Raw genomic sequence first — 22806 nt, 5'->3', positions numbered from 1 at the left:
GGCTTTGATGTTATCCTTGATGCTAATGGACATGAGTATTTCTTTCTAATCTTCTGCTCACCATTCCCACAGGACATCAGGATATCACCTTTCTATTAAAAAAAAAAAAATCTTCAGAGAACTTGCCGAGGTTATCAAAGGAAATCTATTCTGATACCGTTGATAGACATAGAATGTTAGATCTAGACATCATTGTGAAGGAAATCTCAAAGGATATACAGATTTCTGGGTGGCTGTAGGCAAGTTATTTCCCCTCTACACCTCAATTTCCTCACCTCTAAAATGAATGACGTGGCAATCCATGATCTCTGAGTTCTCCCGGTGACCTCTCTAAAATCACATACCAAGAGACATAACTAAACTCCAGTTCTTCTGACTGCAGGACCAATGCTCTTTCTGTGTCATCACATTACATGAAAAAGCAATCTGAAGCTATGAGAAAGCAAGAAAAACAAAAGCAAGAGGAGCTTCAAGTGGAAAGAATTAGATCTTGATTATCTCTACTCTTAAGATATTTAAGTCACTTCTCTCTCTTCTGAACAACAAATGAGCCAAGAGATGCTTTTAAAATCATTTAGTCTAACCTCTTCATTTCCAGTGGTGGGGTTTGAGGTTGAACTGAAGAAAAGTCTGAACTTCTAGTTCATGACTTCTAGTACAGCATTCTTTCTATTCATCAATTAATCAATCACCAAACACTCTGCCACCTAGTATGTGTTCTGTGTTCTTGGGATACATCATTTAGTTTCTGAGAATACACAACTGACATAAAGATTATATTTTGGCTTCCTGTGATACATTTAGACCTAAACTAGGAGGGAGCAGGTATGTTAGTGGGAAATATTGTCCCAGGGCATTTCCAAGGACAAAACAGAACACCTTTCTCCTGGTTTTACTATTTAGCTTTTCCTGGGAACTTTTTCAATTCTAGGTCCAGATGGACAGCTTTAGAGAAGACCTAGCCACCCATTTTCTAGACTCCATGGCCCTCACCTTAAAATCTTGCTCTGAGACAATGCCCCCCCCCCCCCCCCGCCTCCAGTCAGCTTATTCTTTAGAATAGACCCAATATTACTGCCTCTTGAAGAGGTTGCCATATCTTTTTTCCCTCTCTCATCAGGCTCCAGGGCCTCATAGAATACAACATCATCATCTATCACAAGGAGGGAAAACCTTAAACAGTCTAATCACATTTCTCCTTCCACAGACCTCTACCTCAGCATTAACTTCTCAATGGTTAACATAATTACATAATTTAGAGTAGAATCTCACTTCTCATTCTGGTGATTATAACCTCTCAAAACTGTTCAAAACCTTCTTGACTCATCAAGCATCCTACAATACTTCGTACCTTTACCCTTTTCATCAAGGGCCTCAACTCATACTTAACAAAAAATGTAAGACAATGTCTGAAGAGTTCCTCTTCTCCACTCATCTCAAATCACTTAAACACTTCCCCCTATGATTTACTTCTAAACTCTTATTTTAATAGAGGAGATAAACATTTTCCATGTTAAAGACAACCACTCTATGTTCACCCCATCCCATTCTCCACTTATATTTTCCAGAAGATTTTCTTTTATATCATCCCCATACTCTTTCTTATTTTTGGTCATTTCCTATACTGGATCATTACCTTACATTAATAAACACATCTTTTCTCTTTTATTTAAAAAAAGTGTGCTTGAAAAGATCTGACCATCTCCAACAATTAATACCTCATATTTCTCTTACTCTTCTTAGCAAAACTCCTAGACAAACCCATCTTTAATAGTTGCCTTGGGGGCAGCTAGATGGCCCAATGGATAGAGTACCAGCCCTGGAGTCAAGAGGAACTGAGTTTATATATGAACTCAGACACTTAACACTTACTAGCTGTGTGACTCTGGACAAGTCACTTAACCCCAGTTGCATTGCACAAAATAAAAACAAACAAACAAAACAAAACAAAATAAACAAAAAAAAACAAAGAGAAGAAAAAAGAAAAGAAAGAAAATATGCACCTCCATTTCTTATGCCCTCTCTGAAATGTTTATTCTAATCTCATCTTTCAATTGAAATTCCTCTCCAAGTTTACTAATGATCTTTAAATTGTTCAAATTAGTGGCCTTTCCTCAAAACTCATTCTTCTTAAACTCTTAGTAGCTTTTGACACTTTCAATCACTTTCTTCTCCCAGATAGTCTCTCTTCTCTGGATTCTTCTCTGGACAATACTCTCTTCTAGTTCTGTTTCTACCTATTTGACAATTCCTTCTTTTTTGTTAGTTTTTCAATCTCTTGCCTGCAACCTTAGTTCTTTCCTGTACCCTGGGAAGCAGCATCAATTGCTATCCCAAGTGACAGGGGGACCTTCCTGAGTAAGGACCAGAGTACAAACCAAGAGAGCAGGTCTCCTGAGATCAGGTGATATCTAAAGCATCAAAAACTTCCAAACCCTCCCTCCCCCATACTTAGAACACAACTCAATATTAACATAAAGTTCAAAATCAAGAAATGGGATGGAAAAATAAGACTATAAAAACTGACCATAAAATGCTACTATAATAAAATAGAAAATCAAGGCACAAACTCAGAATACAACAATGAAATCAGAACAGCTACCAACAAGTTTCAAAGGAAAATAAAATATGAATTGGACACACACACATGAAAAAAAATAATAATAAAGCTGGCCAAATGGAAATAGATACAAAAAAATCACTGATGAAAATAACTCCCCCAAAATTGGAATTATTCAAATGGATAAAGAAATACAAAAGTTAAATGAAGGAAATAATTTCTTAATGATCAGAATTGCATAAATGGAAGCTAATGACTACATGAGACATAGGGAAAAAATAGTCAAATAGTCAAAAAAAAGTCAAAGGAATTTTTAAAATAGAAGAAAGTGTGAAGTATTTCATCAGAAAAACAAATGTTCTTCAAGAGTAAAAAAATTAATCTTTTATTTTTAAGAAAGGGAGTTTAAGCATTCCTGATGAAAAATCCTAGCTAAACAGAAGACTGGACTTCCAAATAAAAGATTCAGAAGAAACATAAAAAAGTAAATATGAAATAGAAATTAATAAGGTTAAACAATTTATCTTTCTATATGCAGATATAATATAATAACTTCTAAGAATTTATCATTATTAAGACAGATAGATTATACTTAGAGGGAAATTATGTCAAGTATATTGAAATAATATAAAAAAGTAGATAGGCAAAAAAAAAAGGTAGCCTTCAGAAAAGGAAGGGAGAAGAAGAGTAAGAAAAAATATCTTACATAAAAGAGGCATGCAAAGAAGAGCTTTTGCTCTAAGGAGGAGAAGGGGAAAGGAATAGGCAATGTTTGAATCTCATATCTAAATTGTTTTAAATAGAACTACACACACACATATACATTTTTAGTATGTGTATGTGTGGACATATACATGTACTCAATCCGTAATACTTTACAGAAAACTAAGAAGAGACGCGAATCAGGGAAAGGGAGAAAGCAGGATAAGTGTGAGGACAGATCAAAGAAGGCAGTAGTCAGAAACAAAACAGACTTTGGAAGAGAGTCAAGATAAAAGAGAAAGACAGAAGGATACATGAAAGAATAGGATGGAAAGAAAACTATTAGAAACTAGAATCCAATAATATGCTTTTTTACAAGAAACACACTTGAAATAGAGAGAAGCACATAGAGTTAAAATAAGGGCCTGGAGGAGAATCGATTATGCTTCAGCTAAAATATAAAAGCCAAGGCTAGCAGTTATGATCTCAGACAAAACAAAAATAAAAAACAAACCTAATTAAAAGGAATAAGCAAGGAAACTAAATTTTTCTAAAAGGTGCCACAGATAATGAAGTAATATCAATATTAAATATATATATATATATATATATATATATCCAAATCTTTAAAGTAAAAGGTAAATTAATTACAAAAATAAATAGATAATAAAACTATACAAGAGAAGGAACTTAACTTTTGCTATACAGTACTTGGGGAAAACTTATAGCTATAAATGCATGCATCGATAAAAGAGAAAAAGAGCAAATCAATGAATTAGACAAGCTACTACAAAATCGTAAAAAAAACAAAATAAATAAATCCCTAATTAAACAACAAAATAGGAACACTGAAAATCAAAAACAATTAATAAAACTGAAAGTAAAAGATCCATTGAACTAATAAACAAAACTAGGAACTGTTTTTACCACCACCACCCCTCCTCCCCCCAAAAAATATACTATTGTTAAATTTAGTTTTGAAAAGGAAGAAAAACAAATTACTATTATCAAAAATAAAAATGATATACTATACCACCAATGAAGATGAAGATAATTAAAACAATTACTATTTTACTCGAATATATACCAGTAAAATTGACAATCTAAATGAAATGTATGAACAGTTACAAAAATATAAACTGCCTAGATTAACAGAAGAGAAAATAGAATACTTAAATAACCTAATTTTGGAAAAAAGAAATTATACAAGCCAATAATGTGTTACCTAAGAAAAAATTTGCATGTCAATTTCGCCAAACATTTGAGGGAAAATAATTCTAATATATATAAATTATTTGAAAACTAGGTTAAGAAGGAATCCCACAAAACTCCTTTTATAATACAAATATAGTTTTAATGTATATACTAGGGAGAGCAAAAACAGAATAAGAAAAGTATAAGTCAATTTCTTTAGTGAATGCAAAAATTTTAAATAATACTAAATAATATATTAATAAGGTGATTATAGAAATATAGCACAAAGATCATACATTATGAGCAGGGGGATTTATACCAGGAATGCAGGGTTTGTTCAGTATTAAGGAAATGATCAATATAATTAACCATGTCAATAAGAAAAACAATAAAATTATAAAAACAACAAAAATAACCATAGATTGTATCAGTAGAAAAAGAAAAGGCCTCTGAGAAAATACAATGCCCCTTACTATTAAAAAAAAAAAAAAAACCAAAAACTAGAAATCATAGGAATACATGGAGTCTTTCTTTAAAACCAAAGTCAACTGATACAAAAATGAAGCCTTCCCACTGAGATCAGTAGTGAAGCAAGAATGTTCATTACTACCACTATTATTCAATATTGTATTAGAAATGCTATAGCAATAAGACAAGAAAAAAAAAACATTGAAGACATAAAAATAGGCAATGAGGAAACAACTATTAGTCTTGACAGATGATCTGATGGTATATTTAGAGAATCCTAAGAATCAACTAAAAACTAGTTTAACAATTAACAACTTCAACAGTATATAAACCTATATAAATCATCAACATATGACCAGAACTCAGGAGCAAGAGATAAAAAGAAAAATTCCATTTAAAAAACTGCAGAAAATGCAAAATCTTGGGACTCTACCTGCCAAGACAAACTCAGGGATTATATGAACAAAATTACAAAATACTTTTCACAAAATAAAGACAGATCTAAAGAAAGGCTTAGTCTGAGTCAATATAAAAATGAGAATTCTACCCAAGTTAATTTACTTATTCAGTGTCCTATCAAACACTAACAAAAAAAAAAAAAAAAAAGTTCTAGGAGCTAGATAACAAAATTCAGCTGGAAGAATAAAAAGTCAAAAATAGCAAAGGAATCACTGGGGGGTAGATAAAAAGGGTGATGTGAAGGAAGATGACCTAGTACTTCCAGATTTCATACTGTATTACAAACTCATCAAAAGAAAATTTAGTGCTGATCAAAAAATAAAGTAGTAAATCCATGAAACAGATTAGGTATGCGACACATAATAGTTAATGACCATAATAATCTAGGCTTTGATAAACACAAAGCCCCAAGCTTTGGGGGCAAGAATTCACCTTTTGACAAAACCTGGTAGGAAAACGGAATAGCAGGATGTCAGAAACTAGATACAGATGAACATCTCACATTGTTTACCAAAATAAATTGGTCCAAATGCATGAATGATTTAGACATAAAGAGTGATATCATAAATAAATTAAGCGAGTACAGAAAAACACACATGTCAAATCTATGGATAAGGGAAGAGTATATGACCAAGCAAGAAGTAGAGAAGATAACAGAAAATAAAATAGATAATTTTAATTAGATGAAATTAAATTTTTTTTGCAAAAACAAAATTAATGCAGCTAAAATTAGTAGGCAAACAGGAAATTGGGGACAAAATTTTATACCATTTTTTCTCATAAAGGCTTCAGTTCTCAAATATTTAGAAAACTGAGCCATATTTATAAAAAATAAGAACTATTCCCCAACTTATAAATGGTAAAGGATGTGAACAAGCAATTTTCAAAATAAGAAATCAAAGATATGATTAATCACATGAAAAGAAGGCTCTAAATCACTAATAATTATAGAAATGCACATTAACTCTGAGATATCATCTCATACTTATCAAATCAGATAATATAACAGAAAAGAAAAAATGACAGTACTAAAAGGGATATGGGGAAAATTGGACACAAATGCATTGTTGGTGGAGTTGTGAATGATCTAACCATTCTGGAAAACTATTTAGAATCACAGCCAAAAGTTACAAAACTGTGAATAGCCTTTGACCCAGCAGTACCACTATTGTATCCCAAAAAGATCAATGAAAAGGGAAAAGATATTTGTTAAAAAATATTTATGTCATTCTTTTTTTGGTGGCAAAGAATTTGAAATTAAGCAGATGGCTATCAATTAGGAATGACTGAGCAAGTTATAATATATGATTGAGGAATACTATTACACTATAAAAAATGATAAAAGGATAATTTTAGAGAAACCTGGGAAGAGTTATATGAACTGGTGTGAAATAAGCATAACCTGGAAAATAAAGCAATAATGTAAGAATGATCACGTGAAAGACTTCACTACTCTGTTAAACAATGTTCCAAAGGATCCTTGATGAAAATATCACCCATCTCTAAAGAAAAAAATTAATGAACTCTGAATGCAAATTGAAGCATATTTTCTTTGTTTTTCTTGGGATTCAGGAGTGTCCATTTTCTTTTGCAACATAGTTAATATAGAAATGTTTTGAATAACTTCACATACATAATCAGTGTCAAATTGCTTACCTACTCAAAGAAAGGGAAAGGTTGAGAGGGGAAAAAATTGGCACTCAATTTCTTTTTTTAATTTTTATTATTATTTTTTAAAATACATTTTAATTTTCAAAATATATACAAAGGTAGTTTTCAATATTCACCTTTGCAAAACTTTGTATTCAAAATTTTTTCCCTTCTCTCCACTCCCTACCCAAGATACCAAGTAATCCAATATATGTTAAATATGTATAATTCTACTATACATATTTCCATACTTATCATGCTGCACAAAAAAATTAGATCAAAAAGGAGAAAAAATGAAAAATAAAACAAAAAGCAAGCAAATGACAACAAAAAGGTGAAAATACTATGTTGTGATTGATCCATATTCCATCCCCACAGTCCTCTTTCTGGATGCAGATAGTTCTCTCCATCAAGTCTCTTGGAATTAGCCTGAATCATCTGATTGTTGAAAAGAGCTATGTCCTTCAGAATGGATCATTGTATAATCTTACTGCTGCTGAGTACAGTGTTCTCTTGGTTTTACTCACTTTAATTAGCATAAGTTCATGTGAGTCTCTCCAGGCCTTTCTGAAATCATCCTGCTGATCGAAAGTCAATTTCTTTAAAAAATTTTTGTTGATCAAATTCCATAAACTTGTGATGGAGAGCCATTCACATCCAGAAAGAGGACTATGAGGACTGAACGTGGTTTACAACATAGTATTTTTTGCTGTTGTCTACTTGCTTTTTCTTTTCTTTATCATTTTTTTTTCCTTTTTGGCCTTTTTTTGTGCAGCATGCTAAATGTAGAAATATGTATAGAATAATTGCACATGCTTGACATATATTGGATTATTTGCTGTCTGAGGAAGAAGGGGAGTGAAAGAGAAGGGGATTAATTTGGGTTTTGTAAGGGTGAATGCTGAAAACTCTTTTTGCATATATTTTGAAAATAAAAATCAATTATTAAAAAGAAAATAAATAAATGTATAATCCTAAAAATAGTTTTAAAATGCATATGTAGTTGGGAAATATTTAACAAATAAAAAAATATTTTAAAAGACTCAATTTAAATACCACCTGCTACAGGAAGCCTTTCTTAATCTCCCAAATAATAATGCTTCCCCCCCCTAAGATTATCAGCCATCTATCCCGTGCATATTCTGTACATATCTCATTATTTATATTTTTCTCTTCCATTAAATTATGAGTTCTTTGAAGGCAGAGAATAGTTTTGTCTTTCTTTGGATCTCCAATACTTAGTATAATGGTTGATACAAAGTATTTGACAGATGCTTTTTTTATATAGCTTTTTATTTACAAGATATATGCATGGGTAATTTTTCAGCATTGACACTTGCAAACCCTTTTGTTCCAACTTTTCCCCTCCTTCCCCTACCCCTTCCCCCAGATGGCAGGTTGACCAATACATGTTAAATATGTTAAAATATAAGTTAAATACAATATATGTATACATGTCCATACAATTATTTGCTTTACAAAAAGAATCAGACTTTGAAATAGTGTACAATTAGCCTGGGAAGGAAATTAAAAATGCAAGCGGACAAAAATAGAGGGATTGGGAATTCTATGTAGTGGTTCATAGTCATCTCCCAGAGTTCTTTCCCTGGGTGTAGCTGGTTCAGTTCATTACTGCTCAAATGGAACTGATTTGGTTCATCTCATTGTTGAAAATGGCCACATCCATCAGAATTGATCATCATATAGTATTGTTGTTGAAGTATATAACAATCTCCTGGTCCTGCTAATTTCACTCAGCATCAGTTCATGCAATTGACAGATGCTTTTTAATTGACTATTTTTTTGTTACATAAGTGGCATGGAAATCTAGGAGTTAAATTGAAATATTCATAAGCATTGGCATCCAAGAGATTCATCTTTCTTTTGGACTGATTTATAGCTCAAATGAAACAATAGCTAATAACAATATTCTCTAGCATTTATATGTTAATGTATACATTATTTACATATTTATATTTAAATCACATTTAAATTAAATTATTTACTAGTGCTTTAAGATTTGTAAAGTGCTTTACAGATATTATTTCAACTGATGCTAATAGTAATACCAAGAGGTAAATGCTATTATTACTTCTGTTTTAAAGATGAGTAAACTAAGATGATGATTTCATATTTTGATTCATTTTACATGCTCAGTTACCAGACCAGAGGGCAACAACTATGATTCTTATTTCTCACATTTGTTTACCTCTATCTAATTCCTAGGAGAGGCTCCACAGAGAATAAGTGCTCAATAAACATTTCTTCAGAACTAACTCAAAGGGTTATGGGGAAGGGGAGCCAAGATGGTAAAGAAATAGGAAGCAAGGCCATAATCCCCTTTCCATATATACTTTCTAATGGATCAAGGAAGTGCATCAGAATGAATCCTTGTGAGAAAATCTATTAAAAAGTCATGATGAGTTCTTTGTCCAGCCCATATTAGCCTAAGGAGACACACAGGAAGGTTTTCTGACACTAAAAATAGATCAGATCAGGAGTTTGTACATGGGGTATTCCATGAGAGATACTATGCACCAGGGTAAGAAAAAAGGTCTCAGACCCATATGAGGGCATTCCCAAAACTATACTACATGCCCCTGAAACAGATGCCAATTGATAGCTCTGTTGCCTGTATGTGTTCAGGTTAGAGTGAAAAGGGGGCCTGATCATGAAAGTGGCTTGAATTCCTGGAGTCAGGAGACCCTAGTCCTTTACAGGGAATGGAAGAATTTCAAAAGCCAGCAGCAGTGGTATAGCTTAAACCTTGGGCTCAAATCAAGGTCTTATTTCCTATATCTAGCCTGATCCATGAAAGAATAAGCAAAGCAAGACCTGACCAAAAAGGAGCTTACAATTTTCTGTCACTGAGCCAACAGAACTTATCAGTTTGTTTTTTTTTTTTTAATAGGGATTGAAAATGTGAAGTACTTTATAACAAAAACAATTGACCTAGAAAACCAAAGAGGAAAAAAAATTTAAAAAAACATTATATTCTCTGGATATTAATCAAAAATGAGACCAAACATCATATTTCAAGAAATCTTAAAAGAAAAACTACACAGATCTCTTAGAACCAGAGCAAAATAGAAAAAAAATTGCTGGTCACCTTCTGAAATTTCAAAATTTAAACTCTCAGAAACATTACAGGGAAAATCCAGAATTTTAAGGTAAAAAAAAAATTATAAGTAGTCAGAGAGAAAGAATTCAAGTACTAAGAAGTCATACACAATTTAGAAGTTACCACTATAAAGCAATAAAAAACTTAAAAATCTAGTATGCCAGAAGACAAAGGATATGGGCTTACAGCCAAAATTAATTTAGCCAGAAGAATACAGTAAAATACTATGGGATATGGGGTGAGTTTGGGGGATGAATGGATCTTTATGGAAATAGAGAACTTCCAAGTATGCCCGATGAAAAGACCAGAGCTGCAGAGCAAACTTTGAAGTGCAAACATAGGAGTGAAGAGAAACATAAAAAGGTAAACATTAATAAAAAATGATAAAGGACTAAACAGGGTATATGGTAATAGCCAGAGCCTGGGAATGTGACTTTCATAGATAATATAAACTATTTTGAACAAATATAAACAGCAAAAGAAGTTCCAAGTATTTCATGGGAACATTTGCACATGATCCTGGGCCATTCCAAGTACTATGCCTTCTTTGTTCTGTTTCTATATAATGCCTGGCTTGACCTGTGATTGGTGCAGAAATCCATTCCACCATTCTGTCCTCCTTGTCCTTGTCTTTGTCCTTGCCAAGGAGTAGGTCTTGTGAATAAACTCCTTTAAACAACCAATTAATTCTAAATAAAATCTATTTACCACCAAGCTGTTATGGGCACTTTTTTCTTCAATATCTCAGTATTCTCTCAGAGGATCTGAATCCCTATAATCAAAATAACACAGAAGAACACATCAGCATCCTTCTAACTGGCATAGCTAGCAGGACAGTCTGCCCCTCTACAAATCTTATGTCCTTATAATTGGTGTAATCAGCAGGTTAGTCTGCTTCCCTACAAATCTCATGTCGCTACACAAGAATAAATTGCTTGCATTCAAATATGAGGAAATGATATATTTGTCCCTTTTCATCTTTATTCTCATTAGGTTCTATAGAAGGATTCTAATTGGACAAGACCTAAGTGGTCCTACTATGTCTTCATCTTAAGAAAAAAATGGAAAGAGAGAGGAAGAGAAATATACTGGAGGAAGGAGAAAGGGAAAGGAAAGAAGTACAATTATCTCACACAATTTGGAAGCACTAGCATATATCTATACAAACAAGAAGCAGAGGGTGCAAGGAGCCACTAACACTTGAATCTCATTGTCACCTGGAAAAAGGAAGAAAACACAGAGAGTTAGCTATAAAAATACATGTCATTCAACAATGAAATAAGAGGAAAGGATGGGGAGAAATAAAAGAAGGGTAAATTAAGAAATGGATTAGCTCAAAGCAAAATACATTCCAAGGATGTACAAAAATATTTATAGCACTTTTTGATGTGGAAAAGAATGAGAATCTGAGGGGGTGCCCATAAACAGGGGAATAGATGAACAAGTCCTGGCACATAAATGTGTCAGAATATTATCATGCTGAATTTTTATCAGCACAATATCCAATCAGGATTCAAGAAGACTAATGATGATACATGTTACCCATCTACTGATAAAAGGTCTCAGAATGCAGAATGAGATAGATATATTGTTAAGTCGATGCAGAAATGTGTTTTGATTGACTATATATGATAACAGATTTTGTTTTTCTTGTTTTCTCAGTGTGGAAGGGAGAGGGGAGAGAGTAAGAAAGAGGATATTAACTGCCTGATTAAAATAAAGTATATGCAAATTTGAATATATATGTATATCTGTATACATATATTACATATGCAATATATTTATTGATAAATATATGCATAGATATGTATATGTAATTTTTAAAAAAGAAAACTGAACTTTCTTTTGGCCATATGTGACATACAAAGCTATACTTCAGATTATTCAGATGTATTTCAAGGGATTTCAGGTCCACCCCCACCTAAAAAGAGTACATTCACCGTTCCAGTTCTCCCATAAAATTTGGAATTTTTACCACTAGGAAGTTAGTTCCTTAGATTAAAATATCCAGTTTTAAGAGCCATTATCAGTTATCAATTTCTCAATATGAGCTAATATGGAATAATGAAAAGAGTATGCTATATTTGGAGTCTGAAAACTTGGGTTCAAATTCTAGCTCTTTTTATTATCTATATGACCTGGACTAGGCAGCTGACTTCTCTGATTGTTTCTTCATCTATAAAATTATGGGGGAGAGGAGGCATTAAGGTGTAATCTCTATGGTCCTTTCCAACTCTAAACCCCATAATCTTAATTAGCCATTTGATAGAAGATGGGAAATGTGACAGATGTTTTGATTAAAGATAAAGATAAGTCCAAGAAATGGATCATTATCTTGGAAAGCTAAGGACAGCTGACAGCCAGGTAAGAGGGATAGTGAATGGAAGGGCATGAAAATGTCACCATGGAGTTCTTCCAGTGTCACTGAGCACCAATCTCCAGTTACTGACTGAAATCAAGAGGATTTTATTTTCCTTTTCCCTCCCTACCAGCAGCCCCTCCAATTTGGCGAGACAAATATCAATCATTATCAAGGAACCAAAAACAACAACAACAACAAAACCATGGGTAAAGGGAAAGGAAGAATTCTTTATTTAAGGAGAGAATCAGCAAAAGCTGGGATATCCCAGGCTGACTCAGCATTCATTCTTCTTCACACCATAGACACAATTCCCTAATGTTTCCAATTGAATGTAAGAGGTCATCTTGATCCAAAAGAGAGTACTTTATAATTTTTAAATAGGATACAAAATGATGACTCTCCTTTCTCCAAGAGAACATAAAAATGAAAACCCTGTTTTAAAAAGAAAAAAAAAAAAACAAAAAAACTCCACAACTCCCTCTGGGTCTGGTGCAGAATTAAATTTTATGAGTTATCCAACAGCAGGCTAAGCAAGGAACAAAGCCAGCAGGAAGTGACTTTTCAAAGTAACTGGAGTTGACAACCAAACTTGCTTGGTGAAGGGGAGAAAAAGGAGGTAACCTAGGTAGAAAGTGGAATCTTTTATCTTTTACCAGAGCATGTCCTTTTCATATGCTAAGTGCAACTCTGGCTAGCTGGGAGAGGGAATTTAACATTATCATTTAAAAAGGCCTGACAACTCAGCTTAAGAACATCTCCCCCTGAGTCATATGCCACCCAGGGTTACAATGAATAAAGTAATAACAGGAAGATACCACTGCATCATGCCAGGTCTAGAGAACTGGGCTGTAATTATGTCAAACAATGACAATCTCCTGGGAAGGGGCATCATTTCCTGCCCCTGCAGCACTCACAATTCACACCGTGCTGGGACTTGGCAACCTGCACTGTAATTGTAACAAATTTGCTATATCCCTAGCTATGAGCCCTAGTAGAAGAATATATCACGTGCCAGGAGAAGGATGCTCCCTGCCCAGGTCAGACATCAAATGGCCATATTGTTACAGTCAACTGGAGACCAAATACACATTTAATCCAAAACAAAATCCCTGGCTTTACTTAGGATTCTATAGTTTGTGGATTTCAGGATCTCTAAACAGGAGAAGCACATGCTGAAGGAATTAATTATCCCATCTGAGAGGCTGACTTTTTGACCTGCACATCTTTTCATATAGCTTGATGATACTTCTAAGACATATACTTAATCTAAATAATTAATATAACTCCTTTTATAAATCACAACATGGTGGTAACCCTAGAGATCACTTAGAAAAGGAAATTGGAGATCACTAGAAACTTGCATGGGTTCATGAAGAGCATGGTACATTTTAGAGGGTTTCAGAATTGTAGCATCTTAAAATTGGAAGGAACCTCAAAGGCCAGCTAGTCTAAGCCAGATGTGGACAATAATCCCCTTTATAACATATTTGAGAAGTAGTCACACAGTTTTTGCCAGAGGACCACTAGTGATGTAGAATTTATTAGCTCCTAATTCAGCCCATTCCACTTCAGAATAGCTCTAATTGTTAGGAACTTTGGCCTTACCCCAAAACATAAGTGTGTTGGCTCAAATCAGCTTCAGAACCAACTGTTGAACTATCATTGTGAGCATTTATACCATAAAAAATTGGCAAATGCTCAAAAAAACCCCAAAAAACCAGAGTACCTAGGTAACATAGTTGATGAATTGTCAGGCATGAAGAACATAATACTCATCTTTCTGAGTTCAAATCTGACCTCAGATGTTTACTAGTTATGTGATCTTGGGCAAGTCACTTAAGCTAATTTTCCTCAGTTAAAATGAATTGGAGAAGAAAAATTCCTTGCAAAGAAAACCCCAAATGGCATCATGAAAAGTTGGATATGACTGAAAAAATGACTGAATATCCAAACCAACAAAAAAAAAAATCAGGGTTTATTGTGATATTGATTGTCTATAATTAAAATAATGAAGAAAAAGTTATTAATGCAGATTAAACTTAAAAGTGTGTCATAATTATAATTGCATTTTCTTTTCCAGAGACCCAGTAGTTAAACATTTGTCAACACATCTTTGCCTCAAACTTGAATATGATGCAGATGTAACAGATATGTTCTCTCACTAGAAAGTTCTTTATCCAAATGAAATCATAGATTTCAGGGAAAAAAAATGGATTAAGAAAATAAGTAGGGTACCTCTAGGTGGGTATGCTGAATTCTTACTTATAGCTATATCCAGAACAGGCAGTGGAGGAATAAAGAGAGGTTACAGTCAATCAGAAATTGTCATCTACAAATGTAGCAGACTAATCCAGATTATTTTTCTAGATCCTTTCCATGTCCAAGATTCTCTTATTCTTTAAAAAACATCTTTCACAGTAATCTTTGCTTCCTTCCTTTATTTACAGAAAGTTCTTCCCATATCTGACTCAGATTTTCTTCAGAGATTATCCAGGGTATAAAAAAAGGAGGCTTAGTCAAATGTTCTTTACTCTTCATGTCTGCTTCTTGTAACCTCTGGCTCCCTTCTGATTCCCCAATCAAATCATTATGTATTTATATTTTCTGTATCATCCATTTACTTATTTTACCTATTTTCAGTAGGATATAACCTCTTTAGGGAACTGTCTCACTTTTGTATTTGTATCCTTAGAACTGAATACAGTTCCAGGCACAAAGTAACCAATCAATCACTATTTATTATTTGATTACTTAGTCAGGCTACAGATACCCACAGAGGTATTGCTTTGTAAATGGGTGTCAGCCAAAAGATATTCTTTGGTTGTGGGTAGGGGGTGGAATTGTTTATTAAAAAAAAAAAGGATGGACCAACATCTCCCAATGTAGTATAGATGTCAAGCTCATCAAAGCATACACAAATAGTAAAATGGATAATAACTAGTTTTTGGAGCCAAGTGGGATTGTACTCACATGGCAAACACAATTACTCATCTTGGGAAAGTGGGTAGGAGATGATCAGGATACATTACAATACCAGAATTCATTACTGTTATGATGAACTTAGGCACAGGGAACATGAAAACATATTGCTGATTGTGGAAACTCTAAATGTCAATCTCTGTAGTTCAAACTTACTTTTTTTACAGACATAAAGTATCCTTTGATGGTTTTTGAGCAGGAAAATAAAATGTTTAAAAACTGTTTTAGAGTGATTCATATGTCAAAAACCTCATTATGATATTCCATTGCTACACTAAAGTAATCAGTGAAATAATATTTATAAAGCACTTTTCAAAATTTAAAAGTGATATATAAATGCTAGTTATTGTTATTAGTACTGTTATTAGTGACCCTGGGTCCTCAAGGGTTATATCAGGAAAGTCCCAGCTCTAACCAATTCTAACAATTTGAAGTAGTTTTCCATATGGTCTGGGAACTGAATGGGTCTAAAGTCTGAAGATCAGTTTAGAGTAATTATAAAGAGGCTGATTAATGGCAGCCTGGCTATTAGGTAACCAATTATTTGGGTCCTGGAGACAGATAAAACAGGAAAAAATAAAAATAAAATGATCCAGTCCTTTGGAAACTCTATTTCAGTAACTGTCATAGAATGATAAAGGAGGAATCCAGAGTTAATTTTAAAATAGTTTTTAATAATTTGTTTTGTCATCAATTTAGTTATTTGTACATTAAATGTGATATCCAATAACTGACAAACAGATATACCACTGGAGAGAGAGCAATACTAACTTTTTTTTTTCTTAAATATAAATGAAACCAGAAGACAAGAAGTTGGAGCCGAATGGATGACAGCTCATAAGCTTTCCTTAGGAAGACAAACTTAGGATTTGGAAGAGTTAGCCCATAGAAAAAGGAAATATAATTTCATATGGCACATAGTCATCTGATCTTGTAAAGCTCAAGTTAAGCATTGATAGACTCTGAAGTGATGGCATCTTGGGCCTACAAGAGTTGAAGAACCCTCATAGTTGTTCCATAATGTTTTTTAGTAAGCACTTCCAACTTACACATCCTAGACTATAAAGAATGGACAGAGTAAACATAGCTTGTCATAAGAGTGAGAAGGACTAAGTTTAGGGAATAAAAGGAAAAATAGAGAACATTATTGTTGTGGAGAGAATGACCATTAGCATGAATCAATGACCAAAAAGAGACAGAGAGAGAGAGAGAGACAGAGAGACAGAGAGAGAGAGAGAGAGAGAGAGAGAGAGAGAGAGAGAGAGAGAGAGAGAGAGAGAGAGAGAGAGAGAGAGAGAGAGAGACCATGTGATTAGAGAATTACCTGACTGTGGAAGTGAAAAGGGTAAGGAGAGTTTATGGGAGATTGATCTGGGTGTGAATCCCTATGGAGTTTGAGGAGTGTCAGGTACAGATTCCAAGCAGTTTGGCAGTATTTCTAGGCCTAAAGGATTGTGCTCATCCCTAAAGTGAACCTTGAATATATGGATCTGGAATCAAGAATTTAGCATGTCATACAAAGACTAGCCAATCTACACATCCAACCTGAGAGTTTGAGTTTAAATCACTGGCCTTGATTTTTTCCCACAAACCAATTCTACCATTGAATGGCAATTCTAAGACCCTAGTGATATATACATATAAAAAGAGCCCGAGGAGAAAGCAAAACCCCTCAAACAGACCCAGAGCCAGACTGCAATATTATGAATGTAAATGGGTCTATGACATAAGTAAACAAATATCCTATGAATATAATTACATTTTGCACACCAGCACAAGTCTACAGAAGATGAAGGAGTTAGTCAAAGATGAAGGGGAGGGGATGTCAAATCAAGTCACTACATAATCTGATATTTGATGGTTTCTCTGTTTAGTTTTTTTAATTCTGCACCAATACTACTTTTTCAGGCTTTTTTTTTTACATATTACTCCCTCTTCCAAACACTCTATGATCTAGTCACACTGGTCTACTTGTAGTTTCTTACCCAAAACACTTATGATCTCTCTCTGGGCCCTAGCTGTACTCCCTATCTGGAATGCATTCACTCCCTATTGGTCTCTTGGACTCAATCCCTGGTTTCCTTTGAGAGTCATCAGAAGCATCATCTCCTGGATGAGGTTTTTCCTGATTTACCCCCACCTCCTTCTTACTACCACCAATACTACCATCCCATTCACTGGTATCTTCCTATCCAAGGTTACTTTGTATCTATCTTTCTTTTTTATGTGCTTACATATGTATATATTGTTTCTCTCTCGTAATCTAAGGTCCTGGAGGGCAAGGATTCATCCAACTTGGGTCTGAGTCCCTTGTGCCAGGCACAGTCTTAATAAAAAATTTTAAATTGATGGATTAATTAAATCAAAAGAGAGGTCAGGAAAGGACAACGAAAAACACATTGGAAAACATGGTTCAGGATTAAGAAATTAAAGGGCCCAAAGGATTACAGATTGCTCAAAATCCTCATGTCTATAAATATGATTATGTTACTCCTTCTCATTAAAAAACATTTTAATGGCTACTTATTACTACTAAGATAATGTAAAAACCCTTCAGCTTTACATTTAAGGTCCTCTGTAATTTACTACCATCCTATCTTACATGTTGTCTTGTAATAAGACATTACTACTTTTCATGAACTCGATAGTCCAGCTAAATTGTTCCCTCAATTTAACATTCCCCTATCTTCCTCCATACATTTGCACAAGTCATTTCCTACACCTGGAATGAAAACATCAGAATCAGAATGTACACATCAGAATTGAGTCATTTCCTATTTAAGAAATAGTCATCTGTATTTCTTTTACTGTGATGCTCTTCATGTAATGGGGAGGCTCTTATAATAAATAGGAATGAGAAAAGAGACATATAATAAGGTAGTAAAAAATCAATTCAATTCAATAAGCACTTATTAAATGCTAGGTACTGTGCTAGATACTGGAGATACAATTTTGTTTTTAAATCCCTGTCCTCAAGAAGCTTACATTCTATTGATGGGGATGCAGTGAGGGGTAGGTGGGATGGAGTGACTAACTACATATAAAGATATACCAGTGTTAAATGAGTAAAAAAAAAAAGTTTCAGAAGGAAAGTAGTGCTGATAGTATAAATTGAAAGGATGTAACAAAAAAAAAATAAATTAGAGACTATGACAGAAGAATCTAACAGATGTGATTACTAATTAGAGTTCCCTTATATAGTCATTCACAAAAGGGATCAGATGGCCTCCTCCTGGGAACTCCATGAGAAATAATTATTTATTTTTGCATTGCCTTTTAAGGTTTGTAAAGTGCTTTTCTCACGACAACCCTCTAAGATATTCTTGGTATATATTCCCCCTTTTTTTCAGATGAAGAAATATAGGCTCTGAATAAGTGAATTGCCCAGAGTCGCAATCAGTAAGCCTCTGAGGAAGAATTTATATCAAGTTTCCCGATTCCAAATGCAATGCTATTTCTATTTTGTTGCCATTCTTAAACAATGGCTTAAATTTTTGTTTGCCTCAGTTACCTTAACTATAAAATGGGGACAAAAATAGTATTTGCTTCCCAGAGTTGCTGTACAGATCTAATGAGATCATAATTGTAAGGTGCTTAGCATAATATCTGACACGTCATAAATACTTTTTACATGCCCAAACAGTAATATTTATTATTATTATTATTAAGATAATCTATCAAAAAGCATTTAAGTCCCTATTATGGGCCCAGCCACTGTGCTCAATGCTGGAGAGTCTAAGTCAAAAATTTAACAGCAAAAGATTTCTAAATATTACAATCAAAAAATAATTCAAAATCAAATGGATAATGACTCCAAGGTATTGCTGGCAGGGTTTGACAGTGTTACATCAAGAAATCTCACTGAAGCCTTGGTTCTGAACATAGAACATGCACACTTTTCACTTCAATGTTACAAAAATAAACCTTTACTCAGATTTGAGATTTATGTAAAAATCTCTTGGACAAAAAGAGATCATGAGTAGAAAAAGTCTAAGAATCCCTGCTCTAGGATGCCCGCTCAATACAAGCACAACCTAAGGAAGCTCATCAAATAAGAAAAATAGGAACAAATATATCTTACTTACCTCTATTACTTCTGCCATCCTTCACAATTGGAAGGGTAGGCATCGGGAAGGCAAGAGCCTGGTTGAGTAGGCATTGACTTTATATTTAGAATTTCAATGCTATTTATCAGTACCAATATTTTACAACTTAATCAACTTGGTCCTACTCTGGGTTTGGACCATTTCCATTATCATGGATACTCACAGGATCCTGACAGCTGAGAACCTCTAGGATGCTATTGAGTAATTCAACACAATATTTCTTCTCTTGGACCTGGTATTGCTGCTCATCTTTTGGTTCCAGTAACTCCTTCAGTTCCTTGGTGATGACTGGGAGCAGAATATCCCGGCATTCTATAAAGAAAAACAACATAACTTTTCACTAATAAACTTCCCATGGAAATGACAAACTTTAAACATGAAAGAAATACTTAGTAGCCTGCACTTCAAAGCTAGTCTAAAGAGACTTCATGATATTGTGGATAGAATAATGGATTTGGAGTCAGAGAAAAATTTGGTTCAAATCTTGACTCAGTTTCTAGCTATGTATCCCTGACCAAATCACTTAATCTTATGTAGATCTCAGTTTCTTTATCTGTAAAATGAGGACACTGGGTTTGATGAACTTAGACCTCTAAATTTATAATCATAAATAACCTTACAATATGACCCATTTATGACAATATAAGCTCCTTGAAGTTTGAAACTGTCTCCTTTCTGTATAGGATAGCATATGGTAAACCCTGAATAAGTATTGGTTTATAGATTAACCCTTATTGGTGGCAAGTCTGTATTACTAATCTGATTCTAGGAATACTACTTTATTATTGGATTTCTATTTTAATTAGAAATTAGAGATATTAGACAAGTCAGATTACTTTTTTTGGCTTTGAGTTTTCTTATATTATGATTCTCAGCAACCAACAAGAATTAAACAAAGATAGATAAGGGAATTGTCACAGGTTAACTACACATCACAGGGTGAAATCAACAGTCAGCCTAAGGATATGGTTTAAGTTAAAATTAAGATAAAATGAGGCACAAAATGCCAATTTATTAAATAAGGCATTAATTTTCCAATAAATAGGATTTCAGCTTCTTTAGCAAAGCTAAGACCCTGAATGATGACAATTCTTTTTTTTATTTATGTTTTGGGAAATACAGAAGAACGAATAAAACTTAGTAGACAAGGAACAAGTTATGATTGGTTACAAGAACTCCACACTAATTTTGTTACAAAGCTGAGGCATGAAGACAATATAACTGGTTGAAAATTGAGATGAGAAGACTCACAACTCTCTCCTTTTCTCATGTGACCAAAATATGTTCATTGTTTGAATCTACCTACAAGATTAGAGATAGTCGACCAGACTTCTTTGAGTGACAAACCAGACAACTTTAACAGATAGTTTTAGTGCTTTAAAGATATTAAGCTAGATGCCTTGGTGGCCTTCCAGAAGCCTCAAGGACAACAGGTTTCCTTGAAGTAAGACCAGAACAGTAATTAGTAGAAGAATTGTTCATTCTAAACTCATTAAAGGATAGCTACATTTCTGAATTAACTATGGAACAAAGAACCATGATGAGCTCTTTGGAGCAAAATCAATTAACTGTAAATAAGATCAACTAAAATGTGACACAGAATCTATCTGATTATTTCAATTGCAGGATAGAAAAACTGTTGGATGTGAGTTTGAATCTGAATCTTAGCTCTACTATTCACAGTGTGTGGCATTCAACATCATGGGCTTCTATGTGACTCAGTTTTCTCCTTTATAAAAGAAATAGATTAGATGAAGTAATTTCCCCAAGATCTATTTGTGCTCTCAGTCTATGATCAGATCCTACATTGCTCTTTCTACCTTGAGCATCTTAGGGAAAAATAAATATGCCTTATCCACTGGAAGAGAGCTAGATGCAGTTTAGCTGTGAGAATTTACTTTTAAATACAATTCTTCTATAAGCTGAGCCAAATGGATCCTCTAGGGAGCTGTGGAGAATGGGTCTATCAGAGCTCTAGATAAAATACCAAGGACCCCAGGGAGGTATGAATGCAAGGGGAAAGACTGATCTAAGAACTTTTGCTTCCCGAATGTGCCTTACTGGACAGTCAATTCACCTCTATGAAATTTGATGTCTCCATTTCCAAAATGACTCAATTGGGCTAAATGATCTTTAGCATCTCCTCCCATTTCAAAATTCTCTGAAGTTATGAAATAAAGTTATAGATGAAGGGATAAATGCAGAGGAGAAGTGGAGGTAAATAGAAAGACTATAGATATGGGCATGTGTTGTTCACAACTCACTGAGGTTTCAGGAGTTATATAATAAGCCCCCCCACCCCCAAAAAAGTGCTTTATCAGTCTGAGAGTCATTTGTTGCCCAGATTATCGAAACTAGACTCAACTAGGCAGAGGTTGGCAGTACAGGGAGTCAGCAAGTTTTCAGCTGAGGAAGCCATTAATAATGTGGTCTGCTTCTCAGAAAGTAATTTGTCTTCCTTTTAACCACAATTTACAAGAACCTTATGGTTGTTCTGTTCAGAAATGAAATAATTTTTCTCCTTCATAATTGGAGTTATAAAAATCATATTTGTAAGTATAGCTTCAAGTAGCATTTTTAAATTGTTACTTGATTGTCAAACAAAAAAAGACAGCTTTGAAAAATAAATATTGCAGAGCTTTGTATAAATCTTTATAGGCAGCATTAATGAATATCAGAGATCTGTAAATCTGGCTACAACTCTGTACCTCAAGCATTCAGTTCCAGACTAAAAACCAGGAGATCTGCAGTCAGATGACAAGCCCAAATTGTAATTCAGACTAGCCACTTAAGAGGCAACAAAGATACACTTGCTAGTTATATTTTAATAGGAAGGAATTTTGTGAGATATATATGTAACTGCAAACAAAAAAAAAGAGCATGAAGACTCCAGGTTTTGTCTTTCTCTAAGGTCTTTATAAACTGGCTATAGGTAACACCTGAATCTGCAGCCCTCTTGAGGTTTCTAGGTAATGGGCTTTTAAAGTAATTTTGGAATTGGTATTGGGTACACTTTGCTTACAAATAACCCTTTCACATCATTCTTCCTTCCCTTTAAAGGAATTGGCAGTGAGTCAGAAACCAATAAGACATATGAAAACATATATGTGTACCAGTGAGAGACATACACAGAGAGATAAAGACACAAAGAGAAATGGCAAGAGGGGGGCAGAAAAATAGGATCACAGATCTATTGTTGTAAAGG

The 22806-nt window shown here is 34.0% G+C and overlaps 1 protein-coding gene across 1 annotated transcript in view; it reads right to left on the bottom strand.

The window, feature by feature from the left end:
• Positions 1–22806, bottom strand: part of DOCK2 (dedicator of cytokinesis 2) — a 491936-nt gene that overhangs the window by 294412 nt on the left and 174718 nt on the right. Inside the window, 1 exon segment of the mRNA XM_074292033.1 lies at positions 19765–19913. Within this exon segment, the coding sequence (XP_074148134.1) occupies positions 19765–19913 (149 nt within the window).

This window comes from Sminthopsis crassicaudata, chromosome 2, assembly GCF_048593235.1.
Source record: "Sminthopsis crassicaudata isolate SCR6 chromosome 2, ASM4859323v1, whole genome shotgun sequence".
In the NCBI taxonomy this organism is placed as follows: Eukaryota; Metazoa; Chordata; class Mammalia; order Dasyuromorphia; family Dasyuridae; genus Sminthopsis; species Sminthopsis crassicaudata.
Note: the sequence above shows the minus strand (reverse complement) of the source record. Positions and strands in the feature narration are given on the sequence as shown.